General features: G+C 38.3%; 1 protein-coding gene across 6 annotated transcripts in view; it reads right to left on the bottom strand.

Annotated features, from left to right (window-relative positions):
• LOC149267394 (uncharacterized) overlaps positions 1-18,044 on the bottom strand; it is a 172,059-nt gene that overhangs the window by 69,197 nt on the left and 84,818 nt on the right. For 4 of the 6 annotated variants that reach the window (XM_089432496.1, XM_089432502.1, XM_089432526.1 and 1 more), the window contains exons 3-4: positions 11,412-13,748; positions 11,175-11,229 (exon numbers count right to left, since the gene is read on the bottom strand). In XM_089432496.1, coding sequence (XP_089288622.1) covers positions 11,175-11,229; positions 11,412-13,748 — 2,392 coding nt within the window. Of the gene's footprint in view, positions 1-11,174; positions 11,230-11,411; positions 13,756-18,044 lie in introns of all 6 variants that reach the window. The other 2 variants (XM_089432512.1, XM_089432519.1) reach the window with 1 other exon arrangement.

Here is an 18,044-nt window from a genome sequence, read left to right as displayed (position 1 = left end):
GCAGGTATCTCCATTAGATCTGAATTTCTTTGTCGTTTTCTCCCTCTATGTTAATGGTTGAATTAAGTTGTGCAGGAAAATCTTGATTTCGAGATCATCGGGCGTTTGGGGAAGTTCTCGGCTGAACCAGCCAACTCACAAAAAAGCATTTCCTGAAGAGCCCAGTTGGTTTTGATCCCGAGCTTATCATTAGAATTTTTCTGGTGAATGCATGAAGGGTTTTCTGAAGCACCTTATACTAAATTTAAAATTCTAAAAATATTTTTGTGGCATACTGCCAAATCTGGCTATTTAGAGCTTTCAAACTGTTAATATTGTAATTATTTAGTTGTTTTTTTGGGTTTTTAGTATGATCCTTGCATATATTGTTCCTGGGTGTTTTTGTAGGTTGCAGGCCTGAGGAAAAAGTTTTGATTGAAACCAGATCTAGGCCCAAGAGGGTAATATCTAGCCTCAGAGTCAGCTCTTGCAGGGGTTTCTGAAGAAATTCGAGGTTTTCCAAGCCATTTGTATGCTGGGGTTTCATTTTCGCAGGAAAATTTCAGAAAAAAAAATTAAGAGTGTACGCTGCCCTGGGCCTGCAACAGGCTCCCCATCAATTTCTCACGCATTGCTCACGCTATCTTCCTATCTGCATGCTCTATTTCCCTCCTCTACCAGCCTTCACACTCCATCTTTTCCTTCTGCCTTGAACCTTCACGCAACAACCTGCTCCAAATCATCACGTGCCTGGGTTTTCCTCCATCTGCGCTGCCATATATCGTGCTACCTGTTGTCGCACGGATTGGCACGACAACGCTCAGACCGGGGGCTGTCACTCTGATCCCCGGTCTCTCCGTTTGAGCCTGTCTCCCGCGGCTAAGGGGGGTGGTCCCTGAGGAAAGATGATGAAGACCAACTGCCAAACAGTTGGGTGGGAGACACGAGACACGATCAAGAGAAGCACTAAAATGGATTTAGAAAAGAAAAGACCAGTGCCTTAAGAGATTGCGGATAAGACGATTACTTTGTTAAATGATATAAAAACATGGACCATGAACAGCGATCATCTATCATCAGCTAGATCACAATGCTCTTAGAATGATATCCGGCAACTGAAAAATTTGAAAAAAATGAATGTTTCAAAACACCACGAATCATAAACCATTAACCAGATATCAGGTTCGCATCTCGAAAAAAATTTAGATCTTCAGCATAAAAGATATAGCATGAAAACCACTGAAACTTGGCAAAATAAAATTTCCACAAAATTTTTATTTTTTTTTTTAAATAAATTTAAAAAATGAAATTTAAAAATTAATCTAAAACTAAAAAAAAAAAAACAAAACTATGGCTAAAACAAAAACATTTTTTTTTATTTTTTTTATTTTTTTATTTTTTATGACAAAACTTTAAAGCTATTTTAAAATCTAAATAAAACAAAACATAAAATAATTACAAACTATAAAAAGAAAATTCTAAAATCTAACCATATGAAAAATAAACTAAGCCTAAACTAATTCAAAAATCCCTTTTTTATTTTTTATAACCAAACATTAACTACACCAAAATATAAACCTAAGTCCTAAAACTAATTAAAACATAAATCTAAAAAAAACAAATATTAAAATCTAAATCAAAATTATAAATTTTTTTTTTTTTTTAAATCTAAACTAACCAAATCAAATCAAAGTCTACGTTGAAAGTGAAAATGGCAAATCGTATGTCATCAAAACGCATCCAGGAAAATCGTAACAGAAAACCTTAGCCGTCAACAAATGGAATACGATACTATGCTTAGGAAATGATTCGAAATCACATGCAATCGAATTTTTCTTTTCATAAAGGGAAAACGAAATATGGAAGACAGATCTTTGAAGAAAACCTGAGTAAGAAAAGACGGAAACGCAGCTGAAATTTACGGAGCAAAACGATTTCGATTTGGTTTGAGTCCACTTACCTGGTGTTCGATGGTGAGAAACGTGAACGATTTGTGAACCCGTGCTTCTCTTTACCTATCTTTCCCACGCAGTCACGCCCTCAGCAACATGGAAACCGAGACCTGATCACCACAAATCAACTGCGTGAAGTTTCCTCTGCGTGATACGATGTGGTTTCCAACTCCGGACGCGGTGATTCAAAAAAGTGTCATGAGCGTGCTCAGATTTGTGGCCAGCTGCGCAAACACTGGTTGATATTGCTTAATCACGCGGACCTTTTGATGGTGGCTCAGAAAACCCCAACACGTGTTTCTAATTGAACCGATGCCTCCAAATTCACAACTGGATCTTTCAATACTGTTTCATGCCAAATACATCGACGCTTTTTTTTTTTTTTTGCACCGTCGTTTTCAAAGGATCTGTTCACGCAGTGTGGATACCTCACGCGTATTGTTTTAGAGACTTTATCCTCTGCGTGTTTGTAATTGGAACGATAAACCTCAGCTGATGAAGCGATTTGCCCAGGAAAACCACAGCGTATGCTTTCGGTTTCAGAATGATGCATGCTACGGCTTCGATAGCTGAGGGCTTTCCACTGTTTTTGATTTCATGTAATGCAAGTAATATTGACGATCTGGTTCCAAGAATGTTCTTCGACAGCTGACTCAAAAATTGCACTTGATGAAAACCCTGTAGCTGAAAACACAAAAATACAAAACCCTAATGAAGACTGCAAAAATAAAATTGAAACCCTAGACTAGTTAATTAATTTACAGATTGTTGGCCCCTGAAATGCCAGATTTGACAATAACTGCAGTAATGTTTTCAATATATCAGAAATTTTTTGAACTTCACTGTGAACAGAAAGAAAATCTCTAAATGTAAAACAGAAAAGAAACTTTGAATGATTAACCCAGGGAACAATCAGTTGGGCTCTGCACAGAAAGTGCTTGCGGGAGTTGGCTGGTTCAGCCGAGAACTTCCCCGAACGCCCACAAAATTTCCTTCAAAAATGCTTTCCTGCACATCTCAAGCAACCATCAGCAAAGAGAGAGAGAAAGCTGCTAAATCTCAGGAAATAATGGAGATACCTGCCATTATTTCAGAAACCCTAGCAGCCCTCAAACCCTAGCAGGTGAGCAAGATACCTGTACTCACAATACTCTGAAAACCAGCTATTATTAACTGCTGAAAACTGAAATATGCAGGAAAAAAAAAAACAATCATCTCACAGCAATTCCGGAGAGTAACACCAGCCAGTTTTGAACCCCAAAGTCTTTTTATTAATCAGAAAATCAGATTACAAGAGAGCTTTCTCAGTACAGACTCACAGATCAGATGATCTGAAATGACCCCCTAAGACCCTATATAAAGGAAATGATGCCAACGGCTAGTTTTGGGTGATCCATGTAGAACAGATCTCGACCGCTGATGAGGATCAAGATATCTCTTGATCTCATCCGTCGATTTAAAATATTATTATTTTATTAGTTAGGGCTTTTGCTTCATTTTTTAATTTTTTATTATTTTTATTCATTTTTTTAATTTTTTAATTCATTTTAAGATGGATCATCAAACTAAGCCGTTGGAAACATCACCTAGGACTTAGGACTCATGAGGGGATTTACAACATTTTTCAACCCTCAGGACACATTTCATCATGATTTTTACAATTTACATCCAAAGGGATGAACCCACTTAATACAGACCCTCATAGAACACCCAGTTCTGCGACACAACTATAATCTAGCAGATTAACATATAAGACTCTCCTAAAGTTCTGATGACGAAATCCATCCCGGCTTTGGGGTCAGGTTTGAAGGAAAACTCTGCCGATCCGTGGATCGGTGAGACGAAAAACCTCCCGGGACGCAGATCATCATTAGAAAGTTAGGTCCACCTAGGCAACTTTACATACATGACTCTGATCTGCTTAGATTATTTACAATTCATACATGCAGACTGGGTTTACAAAAAAAATGATCAAGCTGCTGATGATGGCAGGATGGCACGGACATGCTGATCAGGTGCTGCTTCTTTCTGTCAAGAAAAACGGGGTGCACTGCATGGGTAGTTGACCAGTAGGGGTCAACATCTGGCTCTACTTGGGGACACGTTGCTGCTTGCAGGAATGTGAGAATCCAGAATCTGCATCCATACAACACAAAAATAAGTAGCGTCCATCCAAAAATCAGCATATACGTTAAGCACAATAAAGATAAAAGCTCTTCATTTATTAACTATCTAAAACAGAAACGAAAATGCGGAAAAAACAAGGAGTAGGGTTAGAAATACGATACAAAGGATGCCCTACGGCATCAGATGTTTTCAATATAGTGCATACTGAGCATTTGCCTGCTTTCAGGCAAATCTGTCGGCTGCTTGTCGGATGTGCCATGTCCAATTTTGCATATGGTAGGACTCCTTCCTATCCGAAAATCAAGCTGCTCACGGCCGTCTGATGCATCAAATCTTCGTCTAATCTTCTTCCTCTTGCGCTTCTTCTTTCTGGCAGGATGAATTATTGATGACCTGAAACTTTCTGTTTCGAAACTATCAGATGAAGTGTGTAAGATATGCATGCTAAGTCTTTTTGTGTCTTGCATCTGATTTTTATCGTTTTTAAGCTTATCTGGATCATCTTCAATTATCCACCTAATGACCTCCTCATAGTAAGATGGAACTTGTTGCGGCAAATGAGAAGGCTCCTGGTTTCTCTTATCATCTGACCATTGTTGAATCTTTTGAACTTGTATTCTAATGGCATCCATCTGACTAGAGCATTCATCCCTTATAGCACTGATTTGCATGGCATGGTGTTCTTGCATGTGTTTTATTACTTTATCATTCTTTTCCTCTATGTCCATCAAGCAATGCTGCATGAAATTTATTTCTTCTTTATGATTCGCTTGCATGTCAGCCAACTGATTGTTATGATTGAATGTCATAGAGTCAATTTCCCTATCATGATCAGTTTTCATGGTCACCATATTTTCCTCTAAGACTGACATCTTGTTTTGCATGCTTCTAATTTCTATTTCATACTTAATTTTCATGGCCTCAATTTCCTTAGCATGCTGATTTTGCGTGACCTCCAACTCCCTATTACGTTTTTCCAGGTGGGTGCCTAAAGTTTTAACATCATTGATAAGACTAGTTTGATTGCTTTCCATGTTTCTTACCAGCATCATTAGATCTTGTATAATTTGCTTTTGTTCTTCCCTTTCACTATTATTTGTCCCTGATTTTTCACTATCATGAACTTGATCTACAATATTTCCGGTGGATGACACATTCTGATCCTGAAAACTTTCTTCAACAGCTTGACCTTTAATATGATTACTTTCTTCTTTTTGCACAGTTTTAGAGGTAGAAGGCAAGCTGTTTGGACTATCATATCTATCTTTAAAAGCATCGAGAATGTCTTGTAAAGAAGTGAAAAAATCATTAGGAAAATTATTAAACCAATTCAAGGCATCACCCTCTAAAGAATGGACAAATAGACGCATCTTGAAGTCTTCATGATTATATTGAGGAAATCTACAATACAAGATCTTTACACAAGTAAATATGTTTAAATGATGTTTAACAGCGACCGGATCATCACCCGAGAACTTAAGTAATTTAGAAATGGCCTCTTTCGGAAGATCATGGAGATTATTAGTAAAATGACATGGCTTACATGAATAATCCATGATGAACAGTAAGGGATCAAATGGATGATAGAAAGAGATTTCTGCTCAAGAAAATTAAGAGGTGAGAGAAATGGAGTCGCCACTTGAACAATAAATCTGATTCTAGGATCCAAAAGTAACCACAAGCAGATATGAGGAAAGCTTCGTGTCTGGGAAAAATGAGAAAAATGGAGTCGCCACCCAAACAAGAAACAAAACTGAAGAGATGCTGCTGATATGTGATGAAAAGATGCCAAAATATTTGAATCTGCCAGCTCAAATGAGAGATGAGAAGATGAGAAGCTGAATGTCGATGAAACCCCAAGAACAGAAAAACTCTGTCCCCGGCAACGGCGCCAAAAAATGTTGTCGCACGGATTGGCACGACAACGCTCAGACCGGGGGCTGTCACTCTGATCCCCGGTCTCTCCGTTTAAGCCTGTCACCCACGGCTAAGGGGGGTAGACCCTGCGAGATGGTGAATGCCAACTGTCAAACAGTTGGTCTGGGAGACACGAGACACGATCAAGAGAAGCACTAAAATGGACTTAGAAAAGAAAAGACCAGTGCCTTAAGAGATTGCGGATAAGACGATTACTTTGTTAAATGATATAAAAACATGGACCATGAACAGCGATCATCTATCATCAGCTAGATCACAATGCTCTTAGAATGATATCCGGCAACTGAAAAATTTGAAAAAAATGAATGTTTCAAAACACCACGAATCATAAACCATTAACCAGATATCAGGTTCGCATCTCGAAAAAAATTTAGATCTTCAGCATAAAAGATATAGCATGAAAACCACTGAAACTTGGCAAAATAAAATTTCCGCAAAATTTTTATTTTTTTTTTAAATAAATTTAAAAAATGAAATTTAAAAATTAATCTAAAACTAAAAAAAAAAAAAACAAAACTATGGCTAAAACAAAAACATTTTTTTTTTTTTTTTTTTTTTTTTTTTTTTTTATGACAAAACTTTAAAGCTATTTTAAAATCTAAATAAAACAAAACATAAAATAATTACAAACTATAAAAAGAAAATTCTAAAATCTAACCATATGAAAAATAAACTAAGCCTAAACTAATTCAAAAATCCCTTTTTTATTTTTTATAACCAAACATTAACTACACCAAAATATAAACCTAAGTACTAAAACTAATTAAAACATAAATCTAAAAAAAACAAATATTAAAATCTAAATCAAAATTATAAATTTTTTTTTTTTTTTAAATCTAAACTAACCAAATCAAATCAAAGTCTACGTTGAAAGTGAAAATGGCAAATCGTATGTCATCAAAACGCATCCAGGAAAATCGTAACAGAAAACCTTAGCCGTCAACAAATGGAATACGATACTATGCTTAGGAAATGATTCGAAATCACATGCAATCGAATTTTTCTTTTCATAAAGGGAAAACGAAATATGGAAGACAGATCTTTGAAGAAAACCTGAGTAAGAAAAGACGGAAACGCAGCTGAAATTTACGGAGCAAAACGATTTCGATTTGGTTTGAGTCCACTTACCTGGTGTTCGATGGTGAGAAACGTGAACGATTTGTGAACCCGTGCTTCTCTTTACCTATCTTTCCCACGCAGTCACGCCCTCAGCAACATGGAAATCGAGACCTGATCACCACAAATCAACTGCGTGAAGTTTCCTCTGCGTGATACGATGTGGTTTCCAGCTTCGGACGCGGTGATTCAAAAAAGTGTCATGAGCGTGCTCAGATTTGTGGCCAGCTGCGCAAACACTGGTTGATATTGCTTAATCACGCGGACCTTTTGATGGTGGCTCAGAAAACCCCAACACGTGTTTCTAATTGAACCGATGCCTCCAAATTCACAACTGGATCTTTCAATACTGTTTCATGCCAAATACATCGACGCTTTTTTTTTTTTTTTGCACCGTCGTTTTCAAAGGATCTGTTCACGCAGTGTGGATACCTCACGCGTATTGTTTTAGAGACTTTATCCTCTGCGTGTTTGTAATTGGAACGATAAACCTCAGCTGATGAAGCGATTTGCCCAGGAAAACCACAGCGTATGCTTTCGGTTTCAGAATGATGCATGCTACGGCTTCGATAGCTGAGGGCTTTCCACTGTTTTTGATTTCATGTAATGCAAGTAATATTGACGATCTGGTTCCAAGAATGTTCTTCGACAACTGACTCAAAAATTGCACTTGATGAAAACCCTGTAGCTGAAAACACAAAAATACAAAACCCTAATGAAGACTGCAAAAATAAAATTGAAACCCTAGACTAGTTAATTAATTTACAGATTGCTGGCCCCTGAAATGCCAGATTTGACAATAACTGCAGTAATGTTTTCAATATATCAGAAATTTTTTGAACTTCACTGTGAACAGAAAGAAAATCTCTAAATGTAAAACAGAAAAGAAACTTTGAATGATTAACCCAGGGAACAATCAGCTGGGCTCTGCACAGAAAGTGCTTGCGGGAGTTGGCTGGTTCAGCCGAGAACTTCCCCGAACGCCCACAAAATTTCCTTCAAAAATGCTTTCCTGCACATCTCAAGCAACCATCAGCAAAGAGAGAGAGAAAGCTGCTAAATCTCAGGAAATAATGGAGATACCTGCCATTATTTCAGAAACCCTAGCAGGTGAGCAAGATACCTGTACTCACAATACTCTGAAAACCAGCTATTATTAACTGCTGAAAACTGAAATATGCAGGAAAAAAAAAAAAAAAACAATCATCTCACAGCAATTCCGGAGAGTAACACCAGCCAGTTTTGAACCCCAAAGTCTTTTTATTAATCAGAAAATCAGATTACAAGAGAGCTTTCTCAGTACAGACTCACAGATCAGATGATCTGAAATGACCCCCTAAGACCCTATATAAAGGAAATGATCCCAACGGCTAGTTTTGGGTGATCCATGTAGAACAGATCTCGACCGCTGATGAGGATCAAGATATCTCTTGATCTCATCCGTCGATTTAAAATATTATTATTTTATTAGTTAGGGCTTTTGCTTCATTTTTTAATTTTTTATTATTTTTATTCATTTTTTTAATTTTTTAATTCATTTTAAGATGGATCATCAAACTAAGCCGTTGGAAACATCACCTAGGACTTAGGACTCATGAGGGGATTTACAACATTTTTCAACCCTCAGGACACATTTCATCATGATTTTTACAATTTACATCCAAAGGGATGAACCCACTTAATACAGACCCTCATAGAACACCCAGTTCTGCGACACAACTATAATCTAGCAGATTAACATATAAGACTCTCCTAAAGTTCTGATGACGAAATCCATCCCGGCTTTGGGGTCAGGTTTGAAGGAAAACTCTGCCGATCCGTGGATCGGTGAGACGAAAAACCTCCCGGGACGCAGATCATCATTAGAAAGTTAGGTCCACCTAGGCAACTTTACATACATGACTCTGATCTGCTTAGATTATTTACAATTCATACATGCAGACTGGGTTTACAAAAAAAATGATCAAGCTGCTGATGATGGCAGGATGGCACGGACATGCTGATCAGGTGCTGCTTCTTTCTGTCAAGAAAAACGGGGTGCACTGCATGGGTAGTTGACCAGTAGGGGTCAACACTACCCATCTCACCCTGTCCCTCCACGCATTGCCCTCTGGCACTCAATCCTCTATCGCTGCCCATCCACAGCAGCAACTCCTTAAAACCCTCCGTCCATGCCTGCCTACGCATCTCTGCACCTATGGATCCCTCTCCCATGCAAGTTGCCTGGTCATCCTCTGCCGCTGTTGTCCAGCATTCTCCACGCTACATTTCTCCCTCCTATCCCCGCAGCTGTAAACCCTCCTTGCCCGCCGTCGAGGCTCCCACGCAGACCTGCAATCAACTCTCGATTTCATTTTTCATTAGCTTCTATACGTATGATTTTCAGTTTAGCTTTTATTTATTTTTATGTATACGTAGGGTTAGCGTAGGTATGTAGTTTATTTCTATTATTGTGATATATGTGTACGCTGGTTTAGTTTTAGGCTAGGTTAGATTTTGATTTTATTTTAGTTATATTTTAGTTTATTTTCTATTTTATTTAGTTAGGTTTCATAAAAAAATTCAAATTTTTGTTTTCATTTAGATTTAGATTTTTTGTTTATTTTGACTTTAATAAAAATTAAAAAATCATTAAAAAACTTTAAAAAAAAATCCTAAAAATTTTTAAATTTTCAAAATTAAAAAATCTAAAAATTTATAAAAATCCTAAACATTTAAAAAATCATAAAAATTTTGGTGATTAAAAACCAAGCAAAAGGGATTTGCACTTTAATGTTAAAAAATTTTAAATGTGGCCTATGGCCCATTAAAAATTTTATTTTTTAGCCCTTTTTATTTTTTTTATCACCTTAAAAGATTTTAAATTTTTCGGTTACCATTAAGCATTATTGCCTAAAGAATAATTAAAGTTTAAATTTGAAGTTCTTTAGTGTCATTAAATGCATTTTTTATGATGGTCAAAAATGACAATTGTTTTAAATCTGGAATCTTTTTGGGCATTTGTGGATTAACGTCACTTTTTCATCACATATTGAAAATCAATTTAGATAGCTTGTTTTATTAATGAAAGCATTGGTCTAGAATTGTTTCTATCTTGTGGTCGTGTCTGGTTTTGGCTGATTTAATCATTTAAATCCATCAAGTTATCCATCATTAAAATCTTCAGGTGCTAAGCTGCCTCGTTGTGTCTCCCAAGCCAGCTGGTTCCCAGTTGGTCTTCCTTATCCCATAGGATCTACCCCCCTTAGCCTAGGGAGATGGCTTAAACGGAGAGATCGGGGATCAGCGTGACAGCCCCCAGTCTGAACGTTGTCGCAGTGCCTAGACACTCTGCACAACAACCGGTAGCTTGCCTAAGTGGCCCTTGGGGTCTCACAAATTGTGCTGACAGACTTTTACACCAAGTGAGAACCTGGGAGGTAGTAGACCCCAAGCCCCCCAACGCTGGAGATGGATGGGATCCAACATTTGAGGAGCCTCCTATTGGCACTGGTTGGGACCCAGCCCAAGATGATCATGATGAGCTTACCCTGCTGTGGGCATTATTGTTTAGGATTTTATATATTAGGCTGTCAGCGTTGTGGCACTTGGACTTTGTTGTTTTGAGCACTGTGATATATGTTCTTGGGTATTTTGGCTTGAGCCAACCCGATTTTTTATCTTTTGACCTAGTACTGCTTGTGACCATTGTAGCTGCATAGGCAGCCAACCTTTTTGTATTAAAGCAATTATGAATCTTGTTCTACTAAAGGTCAAAAGAAGCTTTAATGTCAAAAAATAACATGATTCAGTTTCTCAAAGAATCGCCCACATACTTTCTTAAATTTGTACTCGTAACTCCTTTCTTCAACTCAATTACCTTCACAGATTTCTGTCATTATAATCACATGGCCATTAATACTGATGTGGGAACTTACATTTACAAGTTCAAAACATTTAAGAAATTTACAATCCTATATCTATTTCATTTCTAAAAATGTATTCAGGTGTAAAACTCTGTTACTGTTTTTACCTCAAATTGAATGGAACAAACCAAACATAATCTAAAGGAAAATAGATCACCTGCTACTGGAGAAAAGGACTCATCCTCGCCAGGGTCCAAATCCATATCCAGTATCTTTGTCCGTCCAACCAAGATAAAGAAACAAAATATAAGTTAGGAAGCATTCTTAACACTAGAAGAGTTTAAATGGGATTTTGATGCAAAAATTTTAAACTATGACCAGTACCAAGTACTCATGGAAAGTATGAAATAGAACATTAAATCACTTCAACAGTAAACTGAGTACTGAAACTGACCATGGCTTCAACATCAGAAAACTGTGGCAATTCTTCTTCACTATCTGAAAACTGATCATGTTGACTTCCTGGAAATGGATGTACTGCTGCCTCTTCAGGGTACAATATTTGAGAATCCTTAAATCCAACCTCAATAAGAGCAAGGGACTCATCTTGATAGACTTGCACTATATTATCTTGAGTGACTTCAAATTTTAAAGGTCTAGTAAAGTCAACAGAGCCATCATGTAGAGGACCTTCAATTGATTCGTATGAGGGTAACATATCAATTTTATCACCAGAATTGTTTTCCACTACCGAAGGTGCTGTTGAAATCCCTTCTTGTAAACCATTTGTCAGAACAGTGGTGAAAGTTGTAGAAGATGGAATCCCAGGATTGCAATCCTCTTTTCTTGCAACCTCCTCTTGACAAACTACAGATGGTGCAGTGAACTCAAACACCTCCGTTTTAATTCCATTATAACCAATACAAGACTTGTTGTTTTCCTCATCTTTTAAGGCTGCCGGCCGCAATTCATTTTCTGCCTCCATAAGCTTTTCTAATGTTTCATGCTCTTTCTTCACAATACCTGATCCTGAATAAGGAGGCCTTTGGTTGGCCGGCATGCCTTTAGCTGTCAGGGACCCTCCTGCACTAATTTGCTCAGTGTAACTGAACTGAAAAGCAGCCGATATAGGTGAGAGCTCCTGATAAGCTAGTGGAACAAAGTCATCATTGCAAGGCACATCAGTGTCCTCTGTGTTCAATGTGCAAACCATGGGTCCATGAACAAACAGAAGTGGCTGACAGGTGTCATGAAAAGTGAATGATGCTCCTCCTAACTTAGCTGCATCATTCTTCCACTCTTGACTGACTTGTGTAGGAACAGCTGACATGCGTGGAGATGCTGACACAATGTCAAGATCTCGAGATTGCTCACAGACTGATTTTTCTGATACAGAGTTGGCTAAACTATCTACAGCTTTGATGTCCGGACACTCTGAAGGTTCAGGTTGGGGCTCAACTTTTACAGGAGTACATGAATTATTATAGCCTATATTCAGGCATCTCACCTTATCTAACATATCATGTCCATCCCCCGATCCATACACATGGACCCCTTCACTACTGGTAGGCAAGAATTGAAAAGCTGAATGTTCAAGAGATTCATGCTGTGGCTCCATAACTAAGGATTGTTCCAATCGTTCACTTGAAAGATGAATAGATTCTTTAGTAGTGAAGGAGTTCAACATTAAACATCCATCTCTCTGGGGTTCTTTGAGTCCAGTGCCATCTGCTTCGTCATCAGCACCTATAATCTGTTCATCAACATTATCTTTTATACCAGCAATCATGGAAGGCCTTAAAAACACATCATCAACTTCCCAATCTCTGATGGTTGGCTGTGACAACATATCTAAAGTTGAAGCATTTTCTGCTGAAGCTTCTTGCATATGTTCTGTTCTAACAAATCTAGTGTCAATAGTCTTACAGTCACCAGGATTGTGATCGAACACCGGCACTGAGCTCACAATAGGCACATTGTCAGCGGTTAAAGCAGTATTTGTTGCATCCAAGGGCATCCTAGATTCTACAATATATGGCATGTGATGAATGGTAGCTGCATTCTCCACAATAGCTTGGGGCATATCTTCAACCAACTGATTAACATTCTCCACACAAATATGCTCATTGCCACCACCTACAACTGTGTCACTGAGAATATTAGAAGGATCGTGCCTTGAAAAGTCATAACAGCCATTAGGCGTCGCACTAACACCTGCAGAATTGACTTCCAGTGAATCCATACTGTTAGTTGTAAAAGCACTTCCAACAGCTTCAACATCCCTGGTGGCTAAAAAACTAACCATCTGAGAAAAAGTTCTATCTTCAATATCAAGCCTTGAGCTTGAAAACCCAAAAGAGGGAGCAACAGCTGTTCCCTCCATATCAACAGTGGCAGGACACACTGCATCAATTGTTGCAGCTACTTCCTGAAAACCTTCGTTTGCACTACCAATACAAGTAACAGCACTTTCATTTGCAAAAAAACAATTATCATCTAGAGACAAAATTCTTTCTGCATCAATTCTCTTTCTCATGTTATAGTAATGATTACGTACACTTTCAGGTCTTTGCTTTCGAACAAACTCTTCATTACTCTTCAACTTGCTAGATCGAGTTGGTTTTGAAAGTTCCATCTGAAACAATTCAAACTCAACCATACGAGCAGCAGCCTTTGCTGATATCTCCGGAATATAAAGGAGAGCATGCCACCGTTCCTGCAGTTCTTTGATTGTAAAGCGACGAGAAAAGCGTACAGCACCTTTTGCAAGAGCCTCCAAAGCTGCACCTGCCTGCAGCCTGCTTGTCAGATTTTATTGTGGAGCTGTCAACATGCAGCTTATGCTATCAATCATAAAAAACATAGACCCTAAGAATCCTTCAATTTAACAAAGCCCGCAGAATATACAGGAAGCAGTTCATGTGAACTGTCTTATTAAATGCAGTAACATATAAACAATATAAATACATGCCATATTAGTTCAAAGGGAAAAGAATACATACAAGCTATGTAAGTATGGATATAAATGCAATCTCAACTACAATAAATATGATCGAGCTTCTGGCTTGATTATATGCAATACATACAATTGCTTTATCAAAACCTAGACAGTACATCGTTAACAGAACAACATCTAAGTGAATTTGATTTAGGAAAACTTGCAATTTAGTCATATTCATATTCTAGCCTTACAAAAAAGATTGCAATTGTTATTAAGTTAAATGAATGGTTCATTATAAAGTCTTACATATATTTATAATAATATCAGTATCTATACAGAATCCTTGTAACCTTAAAACTTAATAAGATACCAAAACATTTAACTAGTTTTATGAAAGTGATAGACTTAAACATGTTTGCCACAATCATGCATTCCACAGGACAGATAACCTACAATGGGTGAAAGATCTGACAGCCAGGAATTTCCCTGAATTTTTACAATTGTTAAGAACTTAAGACACCAGTAAAATGTGCCAGTATGTAACTTTGACCCCTTTTGCCTCTATGCATTTAAGTAGATGCATTACCATGTATATGTGAAATAGGAGAGCAATGCAACTATCGTTTGGATATAAACCCCATCTTTTCTTCCATGTGAAATATATACCTTATGGTAACTGATTATCAATAACTTGGGTTCCATGACCGAGATAAGTGGATTTAAATTCATAAATACTTGTTAGGCTGAGAGGTTTGTGAAATTCTCTACATTCCATTATTTCACCAGTCCGAAGTGTGGAAACCCACAGAACAGGTGCCCTTTTGAAGCAAAATAATAACAAGGAACTATAGAAAATTCACAGATTTGCAAATATTTCTAAATCCAGGCTCCATTATGAGCAAAAATAGGCCTTTCAGTTTCTTCGTATCGAATTTTTGGCACTCTCATTCTTTGGGTTAACTGTTATTGGTTCATTGGGATTTGGCACTCTCTTATCCACATCCTTGAGTAGGGTCGAAAAACATTGCCTTGGAGGTTGATGCAGCTAAAACAAAGAAAAAGCATAAGACAGCCACAATGAAAGAAAAAAAAAAGTTAAAATGCAATAGATGGCCGAGACAAGTTAGTGTATCGGAAAAATCTTAGCATGAGCTCTACCCTCCTCATTAACCATTACCTGGGTCCTAAAAACTTTGATGCTCCATCCATCAAAAGGAACCCTTGATGTCCCAACCCTAATGAGTGATAAATTGTCTCATCTTAAAGAGTACATCAAGTGCTATATCATAAAAAGCAAGTTTTGATCCTTGAGCTATGCACCAAATAAGAAGAATTATCAAAAAGAAGTAAAAGGCGCATGAGAGGGGTGAAAAAACTAGGCCGAAAAGGGTAACCCAGGCCTCCACAATTGCTCCCTCACTTACATCTATACACTCAAAATGGAGACTCCCATTAATCGGTCCCCTAGCCATGGCACTTTGCCATGAAGTCCTTCCCCTCCATTTGCCACTTATTTAACGAGACTTGGTCTAGTTAAATATTTGAAGGTGATCCCGTTTGAAATATTAATATGCCCTTGACACTTAAGTATGGTCCACTTAGCCCCCGAGGGGCCCTCAAATGGCAAGCGTCGTGAAAATGAAGTGTTATGTGCCAAGAGATTCGAGATTCAAATCCCCCGATTTACCGGTGTCTGCAAAAGGGGCATAGACAGCAACCTAGGGGATATAGTGGTAGCAGTCGAAATCGACCTCGTGTCACGCAAGCATGAAACTAGCCCAATTGTCGATTCCTCTAGTCACAACAAAAAAGAAAAATAAATATGGTCCACTTAAATGCATTTATGATCTTAGTCTCCAATGAATGGTTGCTTTCACTTGAGTTTGAGTTGGTTTTGCCAAGTGATCCAAAGTTGTAGAGGCCTTGAGGGCACCCTACTCCACACGATGCCCAAGTCGTACGTTTCAGAGAGCATGATGACTTAGCGGATGCAGCGTTGCCCACTTTTTGCAACACATTGGGCTTTTTGATGTCTTGAGCAGTTGATATACATCCCAGAGCACCCGCAGGAGCCAGAACATTGAGCTTCTCTTGTTTACCATGGAGGATTCTTGATGATGTACCAATGGACCCAACATGCCCCTAGCCTGGGCTTGACACTACTTGATGGACATGCCATGATCCATGGCCCAAATGACGATACTCATCCCCCGAGATGATTGAGGAGGGCTTGTTGCACCTGATGGAGCCCTAACACTAGAGAGAAAAGGCACCATGTTGCTTACTTGGCACCCATGGACATGACATATAGCACCAACAGTTGGATTTTAGGCCCTCGTAGCTGCTTTGAGGCTTGATTTGAGGATTTTCCTCAAATGGAGGATGATCATGATGCTTGGAAACATTTTTAGCCTTGTCTTTGCCTTGATGGAGCATTTGGAGCCCTTAAAGGGCATGACATGATCACTCTTTTAGGCGTACGACTCACACATGTGGGCTTATTATGGCATATCTTGTTGTTAAGTTAATGGGTTGGCTTGTAACCCATTTTTATTTTTGTCCACTCAAAGGTCAAATTTGTGTAGGGGCATTTAGTCATAAATTAGAAGAGGTAGACCTTGTTACCTGCTCATATGCACATGGCAAGAAACAAAGACCAAATTTCCCAATGGAAAAGACACCTAAAAAAATTTTGAAGGTCATAAGTACCGCAGGGCATTTTTCCCCTTTTCTCCCTCTATCTTCTCTCTCAAATTCCATACCCCTGCAGGGGAGTTGTAATAAATGACGCCAGCATGATGAACTTATGTAACAGACTAAGACAACTTGGGACCTGGTTACAAAGGAGTCCACTCTAGAGTGTTTTTTTCACTTAATTAGTTATTCTAATTTTTTAACGATGAATAAATAATTGAGCTTTTTCACTCCTAACCTCCAAAGTTGAAGTGTGTTTTAGTGACTAGGCCTTGAGTGTGTTTCTAAGTCTGGGGTCAATGTAGATTACCATGCTAGGCATTTCCTAGGGTCTTATGGAATTTGACTAGGTATTTTTAGGATTTTTTAAAATAATTAAAATTTCCCGCAGAACGGGATTTTTAATTAATTTTGTGTGTAATAAGTAAAAAAGTGGTGTTAGGAAATTTTGGTGGCATGCGAGTACTCAAAATTCATACTCAGAGCACCAACATTATCATAGTACCCACTTTGGAGTCCAAAAAATAATTATTTTGTCATGAAAATCCGCTTTTACTCGTGAAAGTGGAAAAAATACAAGGAAAACTGGAAAATAAATAAAATACAAGGAAAATTGGAAAATAAATAAAATGGCAACAAATAAAAAGCATGTTCCAAGTTAAGTAAATGTACCAGCAGTCAACAAAGTGACTTGGCCATTCGAAGGCTGAGTTAAGATTTGATTTGGAGGCCAACTAAGCCAAGGACAAATTGATGCCTCCTACAGTCAGTAAAGGAGGCCAAATCCCATCAAAAAGGTCGAGTTCACTAAAATAGAGGGGCCAAGTTCAGTTAACTATGGCAGCTCGAGTTAGCTGTCTACTTGCTGGGTTAAGGTGGCAGGAAAGAGGGAGTTAACTCCCCATTTACTCCCCCATCTCTCCACCTGTCCTCACCTTTCCCACACAGCTCCTTTGACAGTCAATACACAGGCCACTTTGAAGCCCACACAGCACAGTTTTGGTAGCCTGTGCGACAGCTGATTTGGAGGACGAGTTAAAGTTGAGATTCTCCATACCTTTACCCCACACATGGAACAGTTCATGGATTCTATTTGGCATCTGTTAGTATACTTGTCCTGAGTTGTTCCTCTTGATGCCACCTACAGCAGTACGCAGCCAGTCTTGGGTGGTAATGCAGCCACTTGTATCAGCTCACAGTTCAGCCTTGGACACTTGGGAATTTCGACCTGCCTTGGGATCACCATCTATTGGACACTTGTTGCATGTTTTCTCAATGGAATTTGCTCCCACTTTTTGTATAAATAAAGCCCCTTGCTCATTGCTTGGTAGTGTTGGAAAGAATTGAGCTTGGGGAAACTCTCCTACTACTATTTTGTATTGTCATATTGCTCATGAATAAAAAGACTTTGGAGGTCCATATGGTGCAATTGTAGTGATGTGATTCTTAACT

Source organism: Pinus tabuliformis, chromosome 6 (assembly GCF_031772625.1).
Source record: "Pinus tabuliformis cultivar Carrire ecotype Pingquan chromosome 6, CPIR1, whole genome shotgun sequence".
NCBI classification, from domain to species: Eukaryota; Viridiplantae; Streptophyta; class Pinopsida; order Pinales; family Pinaceae; genus Pinus; species Pinus tabuliformis.
This window is presented reverse-complemented; position numbering and strand designations above follow the sequence as displayed.